The 23446-nt window shown below is 33.5% G+C and overlaps 3 protein-coding genes and 2 non-coding genes across 6 annotated transcripts; 2 read left to right on the plus strand and 3 right to left on the minus strand.

The window, feature by feature from the left end:
• The first annotated feature begins 1045 nt into the window (after positions 1-1045).
• Positions 1046-12406, plus strand: LOC101205486 (homeobox protein LUMINIDEPENDENS). Of its 2 annotated transcripts, XM_011661045.2 has the most exons (13): positions 1046-1375; positions 2260-2287; positions 2375-2505; positions 2838-3286; positions 3449-3542; positions 3980-4073; positions 4531-4660; positions 4735-4786; positions 4870-4910; positions 4990-5078; positions 6529-6960; positions 10000-10532; positions 10982-12406. In XM_011661045.2, the coding sequence occupies exons 1-13, from the start codon at positions 1202-1204 to the stop codon at positions 11948-11950; spliced, it is 3216 nt and encodes a 1071-aa protein (XP_011659347.1). In that variant the 5' UTR covers positions 1046-1201; the 3' UTR covers positions 11951-12406. The 2 variants fall into 2 exon arrangements, with proteins under 2 accessions (XP_011659347.1, XP_031744551.1); XM_031888691.1 differs by lacking the exons at positions 1046-1375; positions 2260-2287; positions 2375-2505 and adding an exon at positions 2579-2693.
• A 1166-nt stretch (positions 12407-13572) lies between these two features.
• On the plus strand, positions 13573-18316 carry LOC101205247 (metal tolerance protein 2). The gene is made up of 12 exons (XM_004136132.3): positions 13573-14166; positions 14464-14533; positions 15207-15304; positions 15531-15691; positions 16016-16131; positions 16464-16560; positions 16901-16985; positions 17167-17229; positions 17314-17419; positions 17538-17680; positions 17758-17849; positions 17964-18316. Exons 1-12 carry the CDS (start codon positions 13813-13815, stop codon positions 18079-18081), a joined length of 1503 nt encoding a protein of 500 aa, XP_004136180.1. The 5' UTR covers positions 13573-13812; the 3' UTR covers positions 18082-18316.
• A 575-nt stretch (positions 18317-18891) lies between these two features.
• LOC116405335 lies at positions 18892-18967 on the minus strand. Its single transcript, XR_004218538.1, has one exon. It is a non-coding gene; the product is annotated as a small nucleolar RNA Z155 (small nucleolar RNA).
• A 57-nt stretch (positions 18968-19024) lies between these two features.
• LOC116405332 lies at positions 19025-19119 on the minus strand. Its single transcript, XR_004218535.1, has one exon. It is a non-coding gene; the product is annotated as a small nucleolar RNA R41 (small nucleolar RNA).
• Positions 19120-19462: 343 nt separating this feature from the next.
• LOC101205011 (zinc finger protein GAI-ASSOCIATED FACTOR 1) lies at positions 19463-23394 on the minus strand. Its single transcript, XM_004136131.2, has 4 exons — positions 23186-23394; positions 22618-23014; positions 21289-21670; positions 19463-19963 (listed from the first exon to the last, which is right to left on the minus strand). Exons 1-4 carry the CDS (start codon positions 23361-23363, stop codon positions 19463-19465), a joined length of 1458 nt encoding a protein of 485 aa, XP_004136179.1. The 5' UTR covers positions 23364-23394.
• Positions 23395-23446: the final 52 nt, after the last annotated feature.

Here is a 23446-nt window from a genome sequence, read left to right on the forward strand (position 1 = left end):
GGATAAAAACTAATTTTAGAGTTGTAATTAAAATTTTGCTTTCAAACCATTTAAAAGACAAATCACTTTGCTAATTTCAAATATCATTTAAAAGATTAATAATTTAATTTTTTTTATTTGTGAAATTTTATTTTAGTTTCTAACCATTTTTGTTTTGACGTTTGAATTTTTTTGTCATCACTTTTCAAACTAATTTTGAAACTTTAGTTCGTAATTACTTCAAAATTAATCAAATCACTACTGCTAAACATAAAAAGTATACATTTTCAGAGTAATAACAAAGCCGAAACAAAATCAAATTTCATAAGAACAAAATGGACACGAAATTAAATTAAAAAAATAAAATTGCAACTATTTAAAATTTAGGAAGTAAATTGAACTCAAACCATAAAAAAAAATTAAAAGTTATCCTTTTGAAACTTCTTGACTCTGTTTGCAATAATCATAAAACTTGTTTGGTAAAATTAATTATTTCTTAATCAAACAACATTTTAAAGATAGATATTAGTTTTTAGATTTAACTTCCCTAACAATTTGCATACTAACATTTTAATAAGTATATTGTAGTAATATCTCTTCAAATTTTAATACATTCACTCTTTTTTGTAAGAATCAAATTAAAATAAAATGATCGAAATATAAATCATATAAAATTTTAAGTAAATCATAGATTAATTATTCATAAAAAAACAATTAAAACAATCAACTTAGTGTAGTTCGTATAACTAATTTACACCAATTTAGTATTAATTTACCAAAATATGTAACTAATATTTTTCCATTTAAAATAAAAATTTACCAAATTCTATTCTATTTTATTTTTCATTCTTTTAAAAATACAATTAACAACAATTATTTTGTAAGTTAAAATCAAATAATGTTGAAAAAAAAACATTTTCCAAAAAAAGAAAAAAAAAGACTTAAAAGAAGAAAACGCGCGAAAATATTGTGAAAGCGTGCGATGAGTTCCCACGTGTGGGAAATTGGGTTGTAATTTGCTGCTTCGTTAGTATAATACTTATATACGCAATCCTCTTTCTCTTCTCAATCTCTCTCTCTCTCTCCTCTTTCCTTAAGCTTTTCTTATTATCAAAATGCCTTTTTCACCTCGTTCCAGGCCCTAATTTATCCTTCGTTTTCATGTTTTAATGCTTATTTTTTGTTCAATTTTGGTTCAGAAATTCAATCTTTCTGCTCGACAATGGAGGTTTTGAAGGATGATTTCTCCAATTTGGAAATTGGGTCTTCCTTCGACTCCTTTCAGAAGTTTTTGGACTCCCAAAAGGATCTCTTTCGCTCCCAGGTCGATCAGCTCCAAACAATTGTCGTCACCCAATGCAAACTCACTGGCGTCAACCCGCTTTCTCAAGAGATGGTGCGTTTTTTTCTTCTTCTTCTTCTTTGTATTCAATTTACCCTTCAAATTTGTTTTTCAAATCGAAGTCTTAAATGGGCGCTAAATAGTTTCCAGTTTAGGGATAATGGTTATGAACTTCTCTACTGTTCTCTTTGTATAATCATGCTTTTTTTTCTTTCTTAAGTGCAATCGTATAGGCGGTGATGGCGGGAAGAATTTGGATTTTAATTTAGATTTTTTTGCCCCTTTGTTTATTATCATTGTGCTTTCTTTCTGGGGTATGTGAAATTTACGTCGTTTCGCGCTTTCTAGTAATGGATGGGAGGTCTTGTTGGCAAGTTGATCGACATATTAGTCTACTAGTTCAGTGTGGAAGACGGTATTTATTTGAAATATTTTTATGAGTATCATGTGCAGCTGTATTTTGTATGAAGGGTGGTTTTTTTAAGTGCTTTCCTGTTGGTGGTTGAAAGAAGAAGCTAAATTTCCTTTGGAAATGTGCCATTAAAGTTCTTTTGTGGTCTCTTTGGTTGGGAAAATTTCTTTGAAGACAACGAGTTTTCTTTTGTTAGTTCTTATTGGCGTCGGTGGAGTGTTCTATACAAATTTATATTTTTTGAAAATCATACCGTTTTCTGATTGACCTAGATTGGTGAGGGTTCCCTCGACCATTGGCCTCTAAGTTGTACTTTATTAATTTTCTGAATGTTCACTTTCTTATTAAAGAAACCTTTGCCCTGTCTCAATTTATCTTATACTTCTCCCACCATGCAATTTGGCATGGTTGCGATTTGTTGAAATTTAAAAGTTAGGTTTCATGGTCATCTTTTAGGTGCATGACAGTTCTATTTGTTTACTGACTTTAAGCCTTTGTTGTTATTGTTTTTGTTGGCTAAACACAGGCTGCTGGGGCTTTGTCAATTACAATTGGTAAATTCTGATGCTGAACTGTGTTCACTTTGAAAGATGTTTTCTTTTACTCACTCACAAAATAAGAATAATGTTTTCCATTTTTAGGAAAAAGACCCCGAGACCTGCTCAACCCCAAGGCTGTAAAGTATATGCAAACTGTTTTTTCTATTAAAGATGCACTTAGTAAGAAAGAATCCCGAGAAATCAGTGCCTTATTTGGTGTCAAAGTAACACAGGTTTGATATTCTTGTTTTTAAATTGCCAATACTTTGTTTTGATAGTTTTTTTTTATTGGGTTTATACGGTTTCCGTTTCTGTTTAATAAAAGACAGCTTTCATTAAGTACGAGAGAAAATTACAGCAAATGATTCAACCCAAAAGAGCCAAAGATTACAAGTTCCAATTATTGGGCAATAAAAAAAAAGTAACAAGCCAAGTTACAGAAAGAGAGGAAATATTAGAAAGCTCGAATGGGAGATAAAATAAACTAGAATCATTCTTCTATATTATGTCCAAAGATGTTCATTGAAAAATTTTGGTTGTTTATATCGTGTTTGTTGTTTGTTAGGTTCGTGAGTTTTTTAATAGCCAACGTTCAAGAGTGAGGAAACTTGTTCGCGTGTCACGGGAAAGATCCATTCAATCTAATTCTTGCAAACAACTTGAAGTTGGAGGGATTGCAACAAACAATGACCCCAGCATCCCAATTGATGCAGTTCCCTTGAACTCTGATGCAGTGGTTCCTTTGAACTCTGATGCACCAATGCCATTGAACTCTGAAGCTCCGGTTCCTTTGTATTTTGATACACCAGTTCCCTTAAACACTATCGAACCCAGTAATGTCGATAATGGACCATCCTGTTCAACACAGGATAGTGAACTATCTGGCATAGATGGTGTAGACAAACATTTTGTTCAAACTATATTCAGTATGATGCAGAAAGAAGAAACATTTTCTGGTCAGGTTAAATTGATGGAATGGATCTTGCAGATACAAAATTCTTCAGTACTATGTTGGTATTATTCAAATTACTCATTTGATTGGGCGCTTGTTTTTTTTGTTTTTGTTTTGTTTTTTTGTTTTGTTTTATTTTTTTGTTTTGTTTTATTTTTTTGTTTTGTTTTATTTTTGTTTTGATATCCAGTTTCCTCACCCTGCTACTATTTGAACTGTTTTAGGTTTTTAACTAAAGGTGGTGCTATTATTTTAGCAACTTGGTTAAGTCAAGCTGCTGCTGAAGAACAAACAAGTCTCCTTTATGTAATTCTTGAGGTAATTGGAGCTCATTTATACCGTTGTGTCTATTTGGAAATAATTTTGTCTAACATACAGCAGCATTTTAGCCCTTTGATGTGCAAATGAAAGTTTTTGACTGACTTGCACGTGACCTATTTAGCTCATTGTGTTTCCGGTTATGTATATACCTAACTTTTCAATTGCATATAACCTTAACGTTGCTTGCATATGCATAAGTGACATCATTGTTCAACTTCTCAACAATTTTGTTTTCCCAATTTGAAGAATTATTACCTATAAATATTTTTTTTATGGCTGTTGGTTCTCAATTCTTTCACTTAAATTCTCCTCCTCCTAGATTAGAAAGTAGTTTGTAGCTTCCAACCCAATGACCATGAAAACGTTAAGTAAATTTTGTTTTTAAACAAAGAAGCTCTGCATTACAAATAATTGGTTTTTATCATTATTTGCAGGTTTTTTGTCATTTGCCTTTACACAAGGCTCTTCCTGTACATATTTCAGCGATACTTCAAAGTGTTAATTACTTGCGATTTTACAGAACTTCAGGTACGATTTTGTTGTCTGGTGTTTCTTTTGTGCTATCTCCTCTGTTATCTGTTTGGCGGTATCGTTTTTTGAACTACAATTAGATATGATCTTACATTAAACACTGCAACTGGCACCTTTATGTGCATGTTAATTGCTCATATCTCATCATGGCAGATATATTTTTCTTAATTGCTCACGTACATCTTATATTACTTTGTGTGGCTATTTTCTTGTTTATTGAATTTATAGCCTTTTACTTTTTATTGTATGAGGTGGAGGAGTTCCTTTAGAAATATTTGTTGGTATATTGCAATTCTTTTTCTGGTTGTTGGTGAACTGATGATTTTCCTTCATATGGAAAATTTGTAACATCTATGAGCTTCAGAATTTCTGTTTGGCTATTGAACATCTGTTTGTATATATCCATTCTGCTCCTGTGAAATTTTTGAGTCTCATTTTCTGACTTGAAGATCAGACATATCAAACAGGGCAAGGATTTTATTGTCAAGATGGAGCAAATTGTTGGCAAGATCTCAAGCGTTAAAGAAACCCAATGGCGTCAAACTCTTGACCAATGTGCAAACAGATATGATTCTGAAACAGAGGCAAGTAAATATCTTTAATATATATGTTCGTAGAAATTCATAACATGTCTTATCATGTAGTCATATCCTTGCAGTATTGGAGACATCATGTCTGATGAATCATGGAGATCGAATATGGACATGCCTGTAAGTTATTTGGGCTATCTAGATTTAATTTTCTAAGAACTGTATAATATTTTGGAATTTCATCAACTTTTTCTGCTGTGCAGGAAAATTTTGTCACTTCAAACGTAAATGCAGACAACATGAGGTATGGATGTGATTAAATAGCACTGAAATCCTACAAAGTTAATACTTTTGTCTGGCTACTGATGGTGTTTCTCCTTCAGGAAACCAGAATCTCATCAAACGTTGAAACTTTTGCCGGCCTCTTCCGACGATTTGAATCGGAAGAACGTCCTAGGTCTATCTTCATCCAGTATCCTTAGAACAGACTGTGTGACTTTTAATATTAATTTCTTTTTAATGGTTTACGTTGGCCAATCTGAGTATAGTTGAAGTGTACTTTTTCTTGCTAATGTTGGAAACTTTCCATTTTGATTGATAACAGGTTCAACAATTGGTTGAAAATGAAACATTCTTCTCATGTATGCACTAAAAAGTCAAATAGAGTTATTTGAAAAAAGAACTAACTCGTAAATCTTGAATCAAACTACGGATACAAAGGGTATCATTCCCCCAACAAACTAAACCCATTTGAATTACTAGAGCCCTTACAGACCATAACTCACCGGAAAAGCTCTCCAGTTAGATTGATAACGAAAGGAGTATAATTAGATAAACATTTAGTAAGAGAACAGTATGAAACTTTAGCCAACTTTCTTCTTCCTATCCCAACTCTCCAACTATCAAGCTGGATAGTGTTACTCACAAGTTCTCTCTTTCCCATAACCTTTGACCATTCAGTTGCTGTTAATTATGGCCTTCCACCTCTATACCAAAGACCATGATACTAAAATTGTTGGCATTACTGTAATGTAGCAAAAAAGAAAAAAAAGAAAAGAAAAGGTTTAAATGAAAAAACAACAGAAAAATAAAAGGGTTGTTTGGATGTCTTTATTACAAATTATTTTGTAGGCTAATATTTTTAAATTATTATGTATATGTGTATGTGTTAATTTTTTTCTTCTAGGTTCAATTTGAAGGTCACTTTTTCCAAGGGTTATTCCCCAACTCCATAGACTGAATACAAACTTTGGGATGCTTCTTATAAAACACCCCCCCTCAAAAAAAAAAAAAAAAACCCCACTCGTAAACTAATATATTATTTTCTTTTTCTTCGCCCCAAATATGGTCACTCAACTTTCTTTTAAAGTTCAACACTATCGTCTTTGGGATACAGAAAAAGGGATATTAAATGAGTTGGCCGGTTGGGAAACTAGAAAATACTGGATATGCCAAAGCCAGGCGTCCTCTTTTTGAAATATTGAGATTCTTCCAGTTCTCCAACTTTCTTAAAATTTTTTGTTTAATTTATTTTCACTTTCTAGAAATCAACCCACTTCTGGGTCATGGATTTGCATACGCATGGAGGATATCATTTTTCCTCTCGTGAGTCATTCATTGGTTTTGGTAAACCTTTTTTAATGTAATATTGATTGTACTTCGCCCTTAGTTCACTAAATCATGTGACTTTCATTTTATCATGTTATGCTTGAATTTTCTTATTTACGCTGTTGCTATTTGATTGTTCCAGAGTAATTCTAGGTATACGGACGGATAAAATTTTCTTTGTTGCACTATGGACATTATTGAATTACTTTTGACATCAATAATTAAAGGTTCACCTGAATAGTAATGTTTTTGCATTGATAAATCCATTTTGGTAAAGGGAGAGTGTAAAGTTAATTTCCTTAGCTGGTAAATAGGATTCAGAGAACGCAGAAAAGTTCAGATGGTAGAACAGCCCGATCAGAAAATTGCTGGCAGAAATTCACAGGCTCAAAGATCTTCTCCTGCGAGTCAAGGTCGGCCAATGTCTACCGATGATATTCAGAAAGCAAAAATGCGAGCACAATTCATGCAGAACAAGTATGGGAAGACAGGTGCATCTAATGGTCGTACGGTTGTGAAGTCTGTAAATGTAAATAAACCATTACATATAGTTTCCGGTGCCTCGTCTCCAGCATCTAAAGTCTCTCTTCTTCCCAAATTTGAGGACCAAAAAAAAGCTGTGGCGCTGTTTCCAAAGTTCAATAATAAGGTTGAAACCCCACTCCATTCAAAGATTGAAATGGACTTCAAGGATTCGCTTGGGGAGAAATGTAAGAGGGTCCAGATCCAATGGCGGATGCCACCAGGTTCGTTTTCTTCAACACTATGCTTCCTTTAATACTATATATTCAATTGTAAAACAATAGCATAGACCATTGGGTTGAAAACTTTGAGATGCAACTTAGAAGCAACTATGTTGACTCGGTATATAAACACAACATATAACGTCGACACTGTATTTCCCAATAAACTAGACATATTACGTGACACTGTGAACCCAAATGTCCTACAAAATAAATGAAGTGAAGCTACCCAAACAGAAAAGTCCTGTCATTCGTAAGAGTTAGAGCCACTTTCCTCTCATTTTAAGGATAAATTAGCTACTTTCAACTATCCTAACAGAAGCAAATTAAAGGTTTAATTTTAACCGTGTTTGTGGCTTAAAAGTGTAAGGGTATCTTAGTGCCGAGATATCAACGAAACTTCAATATTATTTCACACAATACAGAGTCCTCTTTGTAAATTGGATTTAAAAACTAGTAGGTCATGTATGCTTTAAAGCCGATGCTGGGGCTATGGATAACCTACCAACTTTTGAGGTCCATATACTCGATCATATATGGAGATATTTTACCAAAGTCTAGATCCTTATGGGGAAATTACCCAGCCCCGTATTTGTTTTTGTGCAATCTTAGTTTGTGTAGAAATTTGTTTTGAAGCAATTTCAGTCTTTTCTTAGATTTTCAAAACTTCTTTTTTTCTCTTTTGGTAGTGGCACCTAACTTCTTGTTCATTTTTTGTTTTTTTTTTACTAGTTTATCAGTTTATTTAGATTTTTAGTAGTTTTTTTCATTAAAAATATCTGTATTTTTATAAATATTAGTCAGCAAAATTATCAAAAATAAATTTCATATGTGATTATATTCTTATTTTTTATTGCTATGGTGTTGTATGGAACGTTGAATTTTAAGTTCTAATGAATAAATAGAGTGCTATTCTTGTTTCAATTAATAGGATTTTGGCGAACCATAGCATGTGCTGGTGTCGTTTCTGTGTCCATCGCAATATGATGTGGAACATGATCACATATCATTGGTTGGAAAACAATTCTTGAAATGTTCTTTTTTAAGCATGTCCAAATAATTTTCTAGAGGATATTTATACTTGATCTCTGAAAGGGAGGTCTCCTCGACCGCCCTTAGGGTTATACTAGTACATCCAATTAATGAACTGCACAGTTTTCCACAAGAAAAAGGAGAAATAGGTCCTGTATTATGAACGATTTTTGTACGTTATAACTGATGTCTTAGATGCACTTACTAGTTACTACGGACATTTTTTTTACTGACAATCTGTCTTTAAGTTTTTGTTGAATCAAACAAAATTCGCATCTGATAAACCGTCCAGGTTGGTATCCGTATTCAAAACACGTATGAATGGAACTATAAGACATGTGACATCCACTTTATTCATTCCATCAGATTTAGATGACAGCTGCAAGCTAACAGTATTAAAAAGAAATACAAAACTAATTCTAATGCATGGAGATTTTCATTTTGGTTTCTTTGCTTTTTCCCCTCCCTGAAATTATTAAAGGGTCTTTTTCACTAGTCACTCTTCTCTCATTCGGCATACTTGCAATTGCAAATTTCCCTGCAAATGGGCTGACCAAATTTCCAACCTTGCACACGTCCAAGGAGATCAAAATTACTGGGTTGAAATCCTTAAGAGTAAACTGCAACGTTAACTGGAGTCATTTCGTGCTCTTTCACGTTTCTCCCTCTATATTTTTTATGCTTATGACATTTGTTTCCGAAGAATTTATTAGTGGTCCAATACAAATGTTAATGCAGCATTTTAGACATATCTTCGTTATTTGGTGTTTGAGAACATTGCCAAAGCTGCTGCTTATCTGCAGGGAATTGTATCACAAGTTTTTTCTACGATGGACATTTTTGTTGTTTATTTATTGTTGAGAGTCTACGACTTTTATTCTTTTATTTCAAAGGACAACTCAAAAGAGATGGTAGATGTGATTCGTCTAGAAGCAAATATGGAAGAAATACGGTTTTTTCTATTGATCGTAAAGTAACAAATATATATATATATATATATATATGTATGTATACTTTTCTCAAGCAACTTAGGGTCTCCTTTTATGCAGGGGAGATGTCTTTGAATTTATCTCTTAGCTGTCCAAATTGTTCAAGGACATTGAGTGCGGGGTCACTTGTCTGTAATAGTGGTAGGGGGTGTTGTTTGGTGTGTGCATGGAAGTTATGTTATAGGCCAAATATGCTATTATGATGGAGGAGTAGAATTTTAGTACACTCAGTTTTGAAGCCTTAACGGTTTCCCTAGATCTTGGCTGTGGTATCTTCGACAAACCAGCTGATTAATCTCAACCCCTTCCCTATATAAAGGAAGATAGCAATAAAAAAATCAATGACATTTTCTTAGTACAATACAATGGATTATGGTTATGATAAGCTAGTTTCCTGCCTTAATTTTGGAAATGTGGTGTGAATGTGTGATTGAGACATACCTTGTACATAAGTTTGAACTGTCTTATTTGGACCTGAGGTACTAATTGCTTGTAACAGTATCGAATGAACAGAGAAGTGAAATAATCAAGAGAATTCCCAAGTAGTGTTTTCCTTTTGCAAAAACTGGTACTCAATACAGGAAAGTGTGTCAAGTGGCCTCAAGGTGTACACAACAATGTGATGTTGCCTGCAGTTGAACTTCAATGACAGTATATTAACAATGATAAATTAGAGTTACGGTGTTGTCTACTCTTGTGAACGTGTACATGCGAAGAACGTTCTGTCAATTAACAAACCATCATATGAAATGAACGAGTGTTTTCTGTTTAGTAAAAGAAGAGTTAAAAACAGATTCGGTCGTTCTTTGAAGAGTTATTTCAGTTCACCAGTTTTTTGGAATCAGTAGTTCAATCTACATTCTTCATTCTGTATCACGTTAAACCTCAATTCATCTAATTTTTTTTAAGTTCATAACTGACCAAAGATATTTTTTTTGTCAATTCTCTGGAACTACTTTGGTTGTATATCTTTTTTGCTTATAATTTCACAGATGTCCTCGTTTTATTTCTATGTATGCAGAAATGAAACTCAATGATCTCTGGAGGGTAGGTGATGGGGAGAATAGTAAAGAAGCTGGATTCCAAAAAAATAGGAACTCTAGAGAGAAGGAAACTTTCTACCAGACCATTCTTGATATACCATCAAATCCCAAGGAGCCATGGGACCTTGAAATGGACTATGATGACTCTTTGACTCCTGAAATTCTGACTGAGCAATTGCCTGACAATGAAAGTTCAGAAGCAGAGGTTCGTAACCATGTGGTGGATGCTGCTGTTCCATCAGAGGTGATCTCATCTCAAGATCTCAAGCCAAATGCAGCTGAGCCAGATCTGGAATTACTTGCTGTACTTTTGAAAAATCCAGAATTAGTTTATGCTCTAACTTCTAGCCAAGCTGGTAGTTTGCCTACAGAGGAAACCGTACAACTGTTGGATATGATTAAAGCAGCAGGTGGGGCTAGTAATTTGGGCGGCGTTACTAGGATGGAAAAGACGGTGGAGAAAGTTGAAGTCTCTCTTCCATCTCCAACTCCTTCAAGTAATGCTGGAACGGTGGGTGATTTAGGCTCATTTTGCTGCTGTTGCAAAAGTACATGCAAGAATGTTGCTCATATTTTGTGCTTAGAAGATTATTATCCATTTCATCAAGTCAAATTTGGGGAGCAAACAGCACCTCCTTTTGTTTGTTTATTTATTTCTGCCCCAATATTAATTTCAACCTCATCTATCCCCTGCGTGTATGTGGTTCCGAGTCATATCAATGATTATTGGGTCTTCCTTCACCTTTCATTTTCAGTTATGAATTGGGTACCGCTTGATCAATCTTTTTAGAAGATTCTTATTTCTGAGTTTCTCATTCCATAGCATCTCCAGCTCTTGACAGAGATTTTGATTCTGGAACAAATTTTATTCAATTGTAAACATTGAGAATGCAAAATAACTAAGAGTTATTTGAAAATTCAGTATTTGCTGATGATGGTTTTTCCCCCTTAAATTTACAGAGTGGATGGAAACCAGCAGCGTTGAGGAATCCTTTTTCCCAGCGAGATTCCATTGCAGAAAGCAGAGTCGCACTCTCTTCCCCACCAGTTGATACTTCAAGCATTGCAGTATCACGTATTGTTACACCGAACCAACAACACACAGCTATGCCACCAGTGTCCCACCAGCTTCCTGCATCAGTTTCTCAATTTTCGCATTCACAAACTATGATCAACGGGTGCCAATCCCATCATGTAATTCATTCTCATCAACACCAACAGAGCATTGTAAACTCTCCAAATGTTCAGAACCCGGAAACAGCCCTGCCATTGAGGGGTTTCCCTATCAACAATCAACCCTTAGTTAATCATTTAACTCCAGCTGCCTCTTCAGCGAGGATTGAAGGTCGGAGTATTGTTAAACCATCATTTACATCAAACATACCAGAAAGAATACCAATCTCATTCCAATCACCTCCTTCCCCAACCCCTACTCAAATGCCACCAATTCAACAGCAAAGACAACAACCACAATTACAACCATTTCGTTCAGAGCATCCGCATCTGCATCCGCATCATCAAACTCGTGTAAATATCTCTTTACCACCAGCTGAGAAATCAGCCCCTAGTTTAGGTTCTTGGAGACCAAGACAGCAGGATATTAGTTCTCAATATAACAACTCTGGAGCATCAGCTAACCAAAATAATGACAGTAAATTTGTTGGAGGATCCATGGGAGTGGGAAGAGGAGGCCCTTCATGGGGGAGAAGTGACTTCGAATCATGGAGTCCTGAAAACAGTCCAGTAAGAAACCAAGAATACAACAGGCCTGACAAAGGCTTTTCAGAGCCCAGAATCAATTCTGGAAGAAGCTATGGGCCTATTGACAACAACCAGCAACAACAGCAGAGACAAAGGAGTCCTTATGGATATGGAGAGCAAAACAGATATGGAAACAACAACAGAAGATGGCGTGATAGAGAATATTGAAACTGATGAAATTGTTGTTCGAGTAAAAGATGATGAGACTTTCCCTACTCATAGAGAAGAAGCTGATGCTTTTGGTTTTGGGCGTTGAAAATGGGTTTAAAAAGCATTGAATAAGAGCTTCTCCTTGGCGTTCTTCTGTATTTTGCAAGTTTTTTCTTCCTATACTTTCAAAGCCCCTTGAAGAATGAAAATAACACAAATTCACAACAGCTGACTGTTACCAGAAGTATGCTCCTTTTTTCTATAAAAAAAAAAAATTAAAAGTTAAAAATAGGGGCTTTGGCTTTTGACCTGTAAAATTTAGTTCCATGAGCTTGGGTTTGTAGGGGAGGGGGGGGATTTTATTTTTCAATATCAATTATTATTAGTGTTACCTTCTTGTTTTTGAAAGTGTGTTGATGAGTTCATAGATCTTCCAATTTTCAATCTAAATTTGAATGAGGCTTCAGCAATTTAGTACTTTCCAGTTCCTAACATGAAATCTTTTTATAGATGTTGAATTTCATCCTCAAATGGATATATTTATATTGCCAAATAATTAAAAAGATATCTTAAAAAATAAAGGGGAAAAAAAAGCCTATGTTTATTTTATTTTCTACTTTTGGAAAGAAACACAACAAAGATCAGACATCAACGTAACATCTTCCCAGCATCCATCTCAGGCTCAACAAGACTAGATAGCCAAAGGCGGAAACAGAAAAGCATCGATCCAAGAACAAGGTGACAAATTCGAAAGAGCATAGTTTGATCAAGACGAAAAGCATCGATTCAAAAACAAAACAACAAAATCCAAAGACCACGATTGGCCTAATTTGAGAATTGATTGGTCAAATTTCAAAAGTGTGTCGTGAATTTATATATATATATATATATATATATATATGGATGTGATATATGTGTATATATTTTCCAATTAGATCTATTCACCATTTTAAATAAAATACATCCATACATCTTTTAAATGTAACAATCAACTTTTTTTTTTTCAATTGACATATGTTCTTTCAGTTTACATTTTTTTGGGAGAGATCTCTGAGTTTGCATGATATTTGTTGGGCATAAAATTAAAAGTGTCTAAACGTTCTAAACATAATATTGAAATTTGTAAGAACGAATCAAAATTGAAATTTGTAAAGATGATTAGAGTGTAATGCTATATATAATCTTTCTTCAATTTTAATTTATTTAATTTCAGAATTTTAATCTTAATTTCTATACTTTATTTGAAAATGATGGAAAATAACAAAATTACTGAAATATTTACGAAATATAATCGATTTTTAAATTTTATCACTAACCAACCTTCTAATTAACAATATAAATATATTGATATCAATATATACAATAATAAAAGTATAAATATAATTTGAAAAATTAATATTTTTGTCTAAATTTTATATTTCAAAATAGTCATAGCTAATAACTAAATAGAATATAGTTCAATTAATATATAGAGTTTTTCAAATAATAGGAAAAAAAAATATTTATACTGCATACAAAAATTCATTACAAATCCATTTTTATTTTTGAAATTTTTTCTAAAGTTTTCGTTAAAATTATAATAACTAAAAGTATAGATGCCAAAATAATAATAAAAATAATAATAATAATAATAATAAAAAAAAAAAAAAAAAAGGAAACAGCATGATCGGTGGAGAGACGAAGGTTCTGAACAGAGGAACAAGATTCCATTTTTCTCACAAATCTGTACAGAATCGGTGCTTCTACTCTGTTCCTTTTACTCTTTGTTTCATCTCTTCAACTTCCATTCACCAATTTGTGAAATTAAACATCATTTTTTCACAATCCTAAAGCTTCTGATCATCAAAATCCATCTCTTCCCCACCAAAAACTCCATTAAAATGGGATACAGATTCCACCGTCTCAATCCCATACTTCAATCCTTCTATTCCAGGATTTCCCCACCAACCCACAAAGAATTTCATTCAATTCCCTCATTTCAATCTCCCAGTCTTCATCCCCAATTCACATTTCTAGGAATTTATGATGATCCCAAGAGCAAAATCTGCAGAAGGTGGCATTTGGGTCACTCCCACCGCCATGACGATGATCATCGATTTGGCCAAGAGGGTGAGAATATTTTCAAGTTGGGTCTTGGAGCTGACATTGGATTGGCTGTGGGGAAGGCTGTGACGGGCTATTTATCAGGAAGCACAGCTATTATAGCTGATGCGGCTCATTCGGTTTCTGATGTGGTAATTTTGGCTTTCTTGGGTTATCTTTTTGGTTTAGCTTTTGAAGCTGTGGTTACTGCTCCAACCCTTTAATCGAGTTTATATATCTTGGAATATTCAAAATTCTTGATGTGGACTGAATCTACAGGAACATGTACTTCTATTGAGTTTTAGCTTTTAAGAATTACTTCTTGCCTCAGCCTGATGATGGATGGATGAAAAGATCCAAATTTGTGTTTTCTGTTCTTGGTCTTCTACATATATGTTTGTTTGAAAAGATCCAAATATATTTGGTAACTATTTACCTGTACATTTCAGGTTCTTAGTGGCATTGCTTTATGGTCATTTAAAGCTGGGAAAGCTCCCAAAGACAAGGAGCATCCATATGGTCACTCTTGATTTGTACCTACATGCTACTCCATTGTTCTCTTCATATATTATGAACTCTCTGCATAGTGGTTTTATAGCCTTGGTTGTAATTTCCAAACCTATGAGAAAAATATGACCGTATGTTAATATTATCGAGTCATGTACTGCCTCCATCTCCCTTTTGCTTTTGAATTTGTTTCATCTCATTTTTCATTTTTAGGACTTCTCAAACTAAGCTCTTCAAATTTTGAATTGAGGAGAGTGATCACTTCCAAGTATATTTAAAAAATCGTTATTTTTTGTCTTTAAATCTAAAATCTTCCATGCTCTTGTTATATCTCTTCATATGGAAATGGTCGATCTTTGGGTTTATAAACATGTGTATCTGTAGAGTAAACTCTTTAATAACATAGGTTTCATGAAATCCTGATAATATCTAGTTATTACAGTGAAGTTTTTGACCATCTAGTAGTAATGTTTGATTAGTTGATTTACTAAAAAGGGTAGGTGTTCTGCATGGTTTTACTCCAACTCTTCATTGCCCCTTTTCTTCAAATTTGACAACTTTTTTGTTTTTTCACTGTCAAATATAACTTTATCAAAGTGATATTTTTTGTCTGGAAGTTATAATTTAGAGCTTGCTCTCATTTTCACTTCTCTTTTATGAACTCTTCTCTGTCATACATTCTCAGGACATGGTAAATTTGAAACTCTGGGAGCCCTTGGAATCTCTTCCATGCTCTTAGCAACTGCTGGTGGCATTGCTTGGCATGCTTCAGAACTTTTACTGGTATGCTTGATTTTAAATTTGCTTCTGATTGATTTCAAAGGTTTAAGTAATAGATATGTTTTCTTAATTTTTAGAACCTAGCTATTATACTTTCAGAATCCCAATGTTTTCAAGGTTCGAGGAATCTTGCATGGTAACTCAATGAAATTTAGTTCACCTCGTACCATTTTTGGATTCTAATACCATGGCTTTACTAACTAGGCCTTCTCTGTTCTCTTGCAAGCAGGGCTTGTTGTCAGCAGCTCCTGAAATAGTCAATCAGCCTTTTGGACATGAAAGTTTGCATAACCATAGCCATAGCCATGGTGAACATCATCATGGAATTGACATGGATCATCCTATTCTAGCGTTGAATATGACTATTATATCAATATGTATCAAAGAAGGGTACTGAATATGTTCCTTTAACGCCACCCCTTGTTTTAAGAACTAGGGGAGAGTTAAAACACTTACATTACCATGTTCCTCCATTCCAGTTGAGAAAACCAGAAAATAATCAGATATGCTGCTTAGTCGAGTGCTATGTCCCATCTTTTACTTTCTAGAGTCGCATAATATTTTCAGCCATTAGTTTTTCTTGTAAAGAATTAAAGTTATGCTATCCTAAACTAAAATGGTCATCTCTTTGGCTGTATGCTGCCATGTTTCTTCTTCTTATCACATCTTCCCTCCTAATCTTTTACTTCCTCTGAACCTCTTGTTCTTCAATAGGCTTTACTGGATAACGAAACGAGCTGGGGAAAAACGAGGAAGTGGACTCATGAAAGCAAATGCATGGCATCATCGTGCTGATGCCATATCGTCTGTAGTTGCTCTCATTGGTGTTGGTAAGGAACTTGGTTCTTGTTCCTAACATTTCTTTCCTAACCTAAATGTATGTATGTTTTCAGTAACAATTGTAGTGACAAATAGATAACCAACTTCATTTATTTTTGCTCTTTCTTAAATTTCCAATATCCAAAACTTCATCTTATCATCTTCTCACCGTCATACAAGTCATAACTCAGTTATTGCATCTGGAGGTGAACATGTTTTGCGACTCCAAAGAGCGACCACATTCATTCTCATCTTTTCTCTTCATAAATTGAAGTTATTTAGTAGTTCTGACTCCATCATTCCCTAAAGACTATTTTTTTATGCTTCTTGATTTTAATTTCAGGAGGTTCCATCCTTGGGGTGAAGTTTCTAGATCCCTTAGCAGGACTCGTTGTCTCTGGCATGATTCTAAAGGCCGGACTTCAAACTGGACACCAGAGGTATATGTTAAACACCACAAAGAGTTTTCTTGTTGGGTATTCCCTAGGGAATTTCTGATATGTGATACCTAAGAATGATTGTTTGTAACAGAACATTCTAGGGAGTTTTAATTTTGAAACCTAAACTTTTCACTGTACGTTTCAAACAAAAATGACCAACATGTAAGAGAGAGCAGAAACACAAGCCTTCTTGTACTACTTTGAATACGTGTCACTCTACCCAATCCAAATATTTCTTCTTGGATTGCCCCTTTTGTTTGCGAAGCCTTTAATAATACAAGTGACTCAAGCATAAGATTTCCATATTTCTAATTTTCTTTGTAATGTGATACAATTTTAGCATCTTGGAATTAGTGGATGCTGCAATCCCTGCAGATCAAATCGATCCTTTCAAACAAACAATACTGCAAGTTGAGGGTGTCAAGGTAATTAGAAATTCTCTATAATCTGTAAACTCCAAGGATGATATGAAGGATAGGATTTTGGCGTTTGGGTGTCTAGTTCTTGTTGAAAGGGCTGGTTTGATAATTATCCCATTGCAATGCTTTTTGTTCATTTTGAAAGTAACTGCCTATAATCCTGCTGATCTTAAAAAACCATCTTTAGGGCTGCCATCGGCTAAGAGGAAGGAGAGCTGGCTCTTCTTTGTATCTCGATGTGCATATCGAGGTTTGTACTCCCATCAATTACAAACATTTTGCTACCAAATTTGGTTAATGGAGTCACTTTTAGTTCCTTTTCTTTTGCTTGTAGGTTGATCCATTTTTGAGTGTCAGTGCCGCTCATTCTATAGGTGAAAATGTTCGTCACGAGATTCATACGTCCCATCCTGAAGTATCCGAAGTTTTTATACATATAGGTATAGTGCTTGGTTCATTTCCCAATCCAAATTATACTTGATGTTTGAACTGAGTTTTAGGCCTCTTTCATCTCTGGTACTTTTGCTTCATGCCCTCATTATCAACAATCCCCTATAGATCCCTCCATATCACATTTTCCACCCAAGCTATCGAACCAGCAAGCAGCTTCAGCAGGAACTTCAAATCAAAGTACAGACTTCCCTCTCACTGAGAACATTGAAGCAACCGTTTCCGACATAGTCCAGTCAAAATTTCCAGAGGTGAAACTATTTGTTCTAACAATCCCTTCACTTGAGTGTTCAGACCAACTTGTTGATTGAGCGTGTTTGTTTTTCAGAACATGATGGTTGAACGAATTACACCCCACTTGTTGCAAGGCAAGATCCTCCTCCAAATCGAAGTTTCAATGCCTCCCGACTTACTAATTCGGTAAAACTCTTGATTCAAACTTCAAATCCTCCATTAATAACCAACCAGTTGGTCATTGGATTTATGCTGAATTCTCATAAACTTTACCATTATTCTTTTCTCATTATCACTCAGAAATGCGATGGATGTAGCAAAACGAGCAGAAATGGAAATCTTGAAAGCAGATTCTAACATTGTTCATGTTAGCATTCAACTTCGTTTGGGACAACAAATTCCACAGCTCAGCCACTAATTGACATACCAAAGGGATATATCGACACTTTTCATATTACATCATATACCAATATATTTATTCCTACTCATAATAAAATTTTGTCACTTAGATTAAGAGAACTTTACCTTTGCCAATGTTTCAACCAAATAATATTCCCTTCCAAATGGTTACAACTTTAACTTGTAATTTTGATGTTTTTGACATTTGCAATGTTTAATTCATTTCATTTGTTGTATTGTATTTATTCGGATTATCTCTTTTTTTCCCTTGTTTCCATTATACTACATAGTGTTCATTATGTGTCACTATTAATACTTTTTTCCAAAAAGAAAAACAAATCAACTAACTAATCATGTTTTGTTATCTTTTATGAATATTATTATGAACAAGTTTCTTCTATATATTTTCATATTCAACTTATTGAATATATCCTTGTAATTTACCCAAATTCTAAAAAAGCATGGTTGAAAAATTAGATTTTCTGGTCAATGATTTTTTTTTAAATAAACAAAACATCGTTCTTTAAAAGAAAAAGCGAAATGTATATTTTTAGAAGTTTTTCCAATGTATCTTTTTCATAACTTTTATGAGGAGCGTATCAATCATCAAACTCACTAAATTATTTTACAAAAATGAAGTTTCAATAAACTTGGATCCCAACATCAATATCCACATCCTTATTTTAATTCTGGCTGAAGCAATTTTGAAAACCCAAACCAATTATAAACCAACTTTTGAGCTTCAAAATTCATTTGATTTGAAAACCAAATACAAAGAAATTAATAAAAATGAAGACAATGTTTAAGAAACATGGGCAATTTACGGAGCCATTGATCAGATAATTGTAGTCTGAGTTGATAAGTCAACAAGCATAGATTCAGAAAAGATGATCATCATCTCAATAACTCCACGATAAAACAACCAATGAGAATAAAAGAAAAAAAAAAGACAAGATGAGAATTTAGGGCTCAGAAGGATCAATTGGTGATTTTCATAATCACATGAAGATGAACTTCCTTCAGAAAATAGGTAGTTTTTCCACATCATTGCCTCATAAAACTCAAAACCCTAACACAAAAAAAAAAAGCAAAAGAAGAGAAAAACGGAATGCACAAAATTCGAAGAAACAAGAAATAGAGAGAGAGAGAGAGATGGTGCTGATGATCAAGATTGCGGGGTTTAAGGTATATTTATAGTGAAGCTTTAGGGTTAGGGTTTTCGACTTGAGCGCGAAACGCTGCGTTTTAAGAATTTGGGCCTGAACCTACTAGGCCCAATTAAAATATGTAAACATTTCCTTTTTTTTGAAAGGGAAAAAATACTATATATTAAAAGACATTCATATAAAAGAGTTGTATTTGTCTAAATTTCCAAATATTAGATTTCAGACTAACAACACTCAAAAATCAAATATGGATTTGTCAACATTTGAAGAATCCCCATGGAAGTTTTGCATCTGATCAAAATGCTTCATAATTGGCACCATCTCTTGCTGACCCTGATAATGGTGGCTACTTTCATGATCTCCTTGCAAATGTCTCAACCTCCACCCTCTTTCTCCCAACAAATCTAAAGTCATCATTTGATGATTCTCTTCCCCTGATCCACTACCGCCACCTGAAAATCTCGATATCCGTCGCCACTGTCCCTTTTCCGGGACAACAAAACTAGAGCTGTTGTTGTTACTACAGTTATGATCCTGTTCTTTCATCATCATCATATGTCCATACATTCCCATATTGTTCATTCCTACCATGTCTACTGGTTGATCAGAATGTGCCATTTCCATCAATGGAGACTTCAAAACACCAACAGAGCTTGTAGTTGCTCCTATTTGTGCAGCTTTTTGCAACAGTGCCGTGGCCGATGTAACCAATGTGGCTGTTGCTGTCCCGGTATCCTGGAGTAGGAGTAGATCCATAAATTTTCTTATAGTAGTAGGAGTTGATTTGAAAATTGAAGGTAGAATTATATACACAAACTATCAAATCTAAGCTGCTTATGTAACAAGACATTTAGTTTCGTGAACATTGATCGAATAATTAGGTTGGCTGCATGAACCATAGAAGCAAAACAAGAATTAAAAAAAATACTTTAACGTCTTCCACAACATTTATCTTTGTGCATTTCATTTAATTTTTCAATCATAAATAATTTTCATACGACAAACCTTTCTTATTTTCTTTTTTGGAAAAATTTAAAAATGTTAGTTGCACCCATTTTGTGTAATGATCTAGACAACATTGTGCTATAAATACATTATCTTTTTCAAATGTTTCAATTTATTTTGGGTGTAGGATGAAAGTAAGATGCAGAAATATAAGTTGCATTCACATGAATGAGATTACTAATTTTTTTAAGTTTAAAGAATGAACTAAAGTACACAAAACAAATATTTCTAATTTCTTCAAAATTCTAAAAGATCAAAATGTTTGACTCTTGTTTCCTCTTAGGTGGCTTAATATTTATTGAAATAAAAATACTTGAGTAGGTGTAGGTCTTACTATATCTTCGTGCAGTTGCATTTAATCACAATTTTTCATATAATCACAATGTTTCATATAATATTTTTCCTTTGTAATTAAAGAGGATGCATTAATGTTGTACTCATTTTCATGCATCCTCCTCAATCACAAAAAGAAAATCACGTAGATATTTATTCTCAAAATATTTTGATAAAGTTTACTAAAGTATCATGCCACATAAGCTTACCACACATTTATCATATGCATATATGTTTGACCATAATCTATAATTACAAAATATTAATATGTTATTCTAACGTTATTAAAGTTTTAAATAAAAGTAATAACAGTGGTTGATACTTTTAGAGCTACTAACTAATAAGTTTAGAATTCAAATATAGCAAAAATATATCAATGATAGACTTTATTGTTAATTAGTTAGTGTGTGATAGACTTTATCGCTAATAATGTCCTAATAATGATAGTTTTTATCATTGATAGACACCCTTATATCATTAATAGATTTCGAAAACTATATCTACGAAGAAAAATTGTATGTCATCATATTTTACCTACGTAATTGTTATATTTGTAATTAACTATGGAATAAAGTGAAAAAGCATTCAAACATTAATAAATAAAATATAGTTAAGCTAATTATATTACTTACGTTTGTTCTTTTTCTTTCTTTTTTTAAATTAAAAAAGATATATTAAACGAGAGACTATTGTTATTAATTTCTTCTTTGCTTCGCCCTTACCTGAAGGCAGCCATTTTTACTATCATAAAGACAACTAAAGCGCGAAGAGGTGGTGGAGCTGAGCTTAAGGCTTGAGAAAGAGGAAGAATTGTTGTTGCTTCTGGGTCCGACCATAAACAACCCTCCGGGTGCACCTGTGGTGGTGGTGGGGGTCGAGTTGTTGAGTTCTTGGGGAAGGGTTTTGAAAGGGTTTTTTTGATCGTAAGGGTTGAATTCAGGCATGATTGATGTGCCAAAATGAGGAAGCTTTGGAGTGGAGATAATTGAGATTGGTTCTATGTTATTGTTATTGTTGTTGTTGTTGAGAATTCCTTGCTTTAGTTTGTTGCTCTCTTCTGTTAATGCATTGCAAAAGGCTCTGTGGGTGATGAAGCTGTCCCTTCTGCAAAGAAACATGAGAGGTTATTATTACTAACAACACTTTAAAAATCATCCTAACTATCTTTTATGACAGTTATTGTGATCAATCGTTGAATATAATTAACCCATTGAAGTTAGAGAATTGGTAGCGCTTTTAAAAATAATCGCAATTAATTTTATAATGACAATATATTTTATTGTCAACAATAAATAATTATTGCTAATTATAAATTATCATTTTCAAGTATTATTCTATGAATACAAATTGCCAATTTTTTCATAAGTTGTTGATAAGTTTGAACCATTTTATTCTTATTGTTTGTTGTTTCTTTGGTTACATTTTTTATAATCTACTTCTTGAAACGTGTGGTCAAATTTGTTAGCAAAACAAAATGTTAGGATTTGTTTATTATATATAAATGAATTGTTTTAAATAACAATATTTTCAAATATAGCAAAATATTATAATTTATCAATCCTAGATAATGATATACGATCAATAGATTACATCTAACGACTTATTTTTTCATATTAAAATTATTATCTCAATTCTATTTTTTGAACAAAGACAATAGGGAGTAGGAGACTTTACATGTATTTCAAACTTTCAAACATGAGTTAGATTTTATGGTTTTTAATATGGCCCATAAAAGTTTTGAAGCAAAAAATAATGTTAATATGTAAAATTGACTTCCAAAAAGCAAAAAATTTAAAACAAAATTGTGATCACATCAAACTAAAAATGAAAGCTAAAGTCTTGGTTAAAGATTGAACCATCAATCTAAATGAGTGTCTTGATTATTTACGAATAGTAATAGGTAATATGTTTTTGAAACGAAAAGACTTGAAGTTAACCAAATTATAAAACTAAAAAAAATTGATAAAAAATTCAAAGAGATTAATAAAGGAAGAAAAAATACAAAATTTCAATCGCATGCTATTTAAAGATGATATGATTTAGAGAAAAACCTGGAAAAGAGAGTTCCACAATCACATTTGTATTCCCTAGTGCCACAAGTCTTTTGATGAGCTTTCAAATCAGACTGAACTGCATATTTCTTGGAACATTTCTCACACTTCCATTTCTTTTCCCCATGCTTTCTACTAAAATGCTTCTTAATTCCAGTAAGATCTCCCAGAGCTCGAGCCGGGTTGTGATGAACACATGTTGGTTCAGGGCATACGTAAACCCTTTTCTTCACTTCGGCACCGGTTCTTTGCCGGAGTTTCCATGGAAGGTTGTGGCCTCTCCTATGCAATTGCAGGTTTTGATCTCTTTGAAACCCCTTGTTGCAAATCTCACACACAAACCTATTTCTAGCCATTAGGGTGGTTGGTGATAAAGCAATAACTTCAGCATTTGGATCTACAAAATAATAATATAAGAGAGATCACAATTGAAATTCAAATAAAAAATCGAGAAAAGGGAAAAAGGAAGAGCTAGCTAGGCAAAATTTAGAACTTTCTATTCTGATATCATGTTAAACACTATATTACAGTTAAGAAAACATATTTCTCATGAACTAACGTGATTTACCTGGAGTGCCGGGAAGATTACGCTTCTTCTTAACTCTTTGTTGGTGGTGATCAAGGGAATTAGATGAGCCATGGGAATTGGTTTGATCTCCATTGGGAGAGCCATAGAGGAAGTGATTAAGAAGTTGGTGTTGATTATTATTGTTGTTCTGTTCAACTTCTTCTAACTGATCTTCCATTGTACTATTGGCTGAGGACAAGTTTGCATGATGATTTTCACTTGTAATGTTTGCGATTCCCATACACAAGAAGAAGGAATAAA

The sequence above is a fragment of the Cucumis sativus genome, chromosome 7, assembly GCF_000004075.3.
Source record: "Cucumis sativus cultivar 9930 chromosome 7, Cucumber_9930_V3, whole genome shotgun sequence".
Lineage (NCBI taxonomy): Eukaryota > Viridiplantae > Streptophyta > Magnoliopsida > Cucurbitales > Cucurbitaceae > Cucumis > Cucumis sativus.

Excerpts from the sequence above, each read along its gene's own strand:
- LOC101205486 (XM_011661045.2), top strand. The coding sequence starts at position 1,202 with ATGGAGGTTTTGAAGGATGATTTCTCCAATTTGGAAATTGGGTCTTCC. Across the intron at positions 2,506-2,837 it reads TTGGTGTCAAAGTAACACAG|GTTCGTGAGTTTTTTAATAG; the intron begins GTTTGATATTCT and ends GTTGTTTGTTAG. Across the intron at positions 4,787-4,869 it reads GATCGAATATGGACATGCCT|GAAAATTTTGTCACTTCAAA; the intron begins GTAAGTTATTTG and ends TCTGCTGTGCAG.
- LOC101205247 (XM_004136132.3), top strand. The coding sequence starts at position 13,813 with ATGGGATACAGATTCCACCGTCTCAATCCCATACTTCAATCCTTCTAT. Across the intron at positions 14,167-14,463 it reads CTCATTCGGTTTCTGATGTG|GTTCTTAGTGGCATTGCTTT; the intron begins GTAATTTTGGCT and ends TGTACATTTCAG. Across the intron at positions 17,230-17,313 it reads ATCTCGATGTGCATATCGAG|GTTGATCCATTTTTGAGTGT; the intron begins GTTTGTACTCCC and ends TTTTGCTTGTAG.
- LOC101205011 (XM_004136131.2), bottom strand. The coding sequence starts at position 23,363 with ATGGAAGATCAGTTAGAAGAAGTTGAACAGAACAACAATAATAATCAA. Across the intron at positions 23,015-23,185 it reads TAATCTTCCCGGCACTCCAG|ATCCAAATGCTGAAGTTATT; the intron begins GTAAATCACGTT and ends ATTATTTTGTAG. Across the intron at positions 21,671-22,617 it reads TGTGGAACTCTCTTTTCCAG|AAGGGACAGCTTCATCACCC; the intron begins GTTTTTCTCTAA and ends GTTTCTTTGCAG.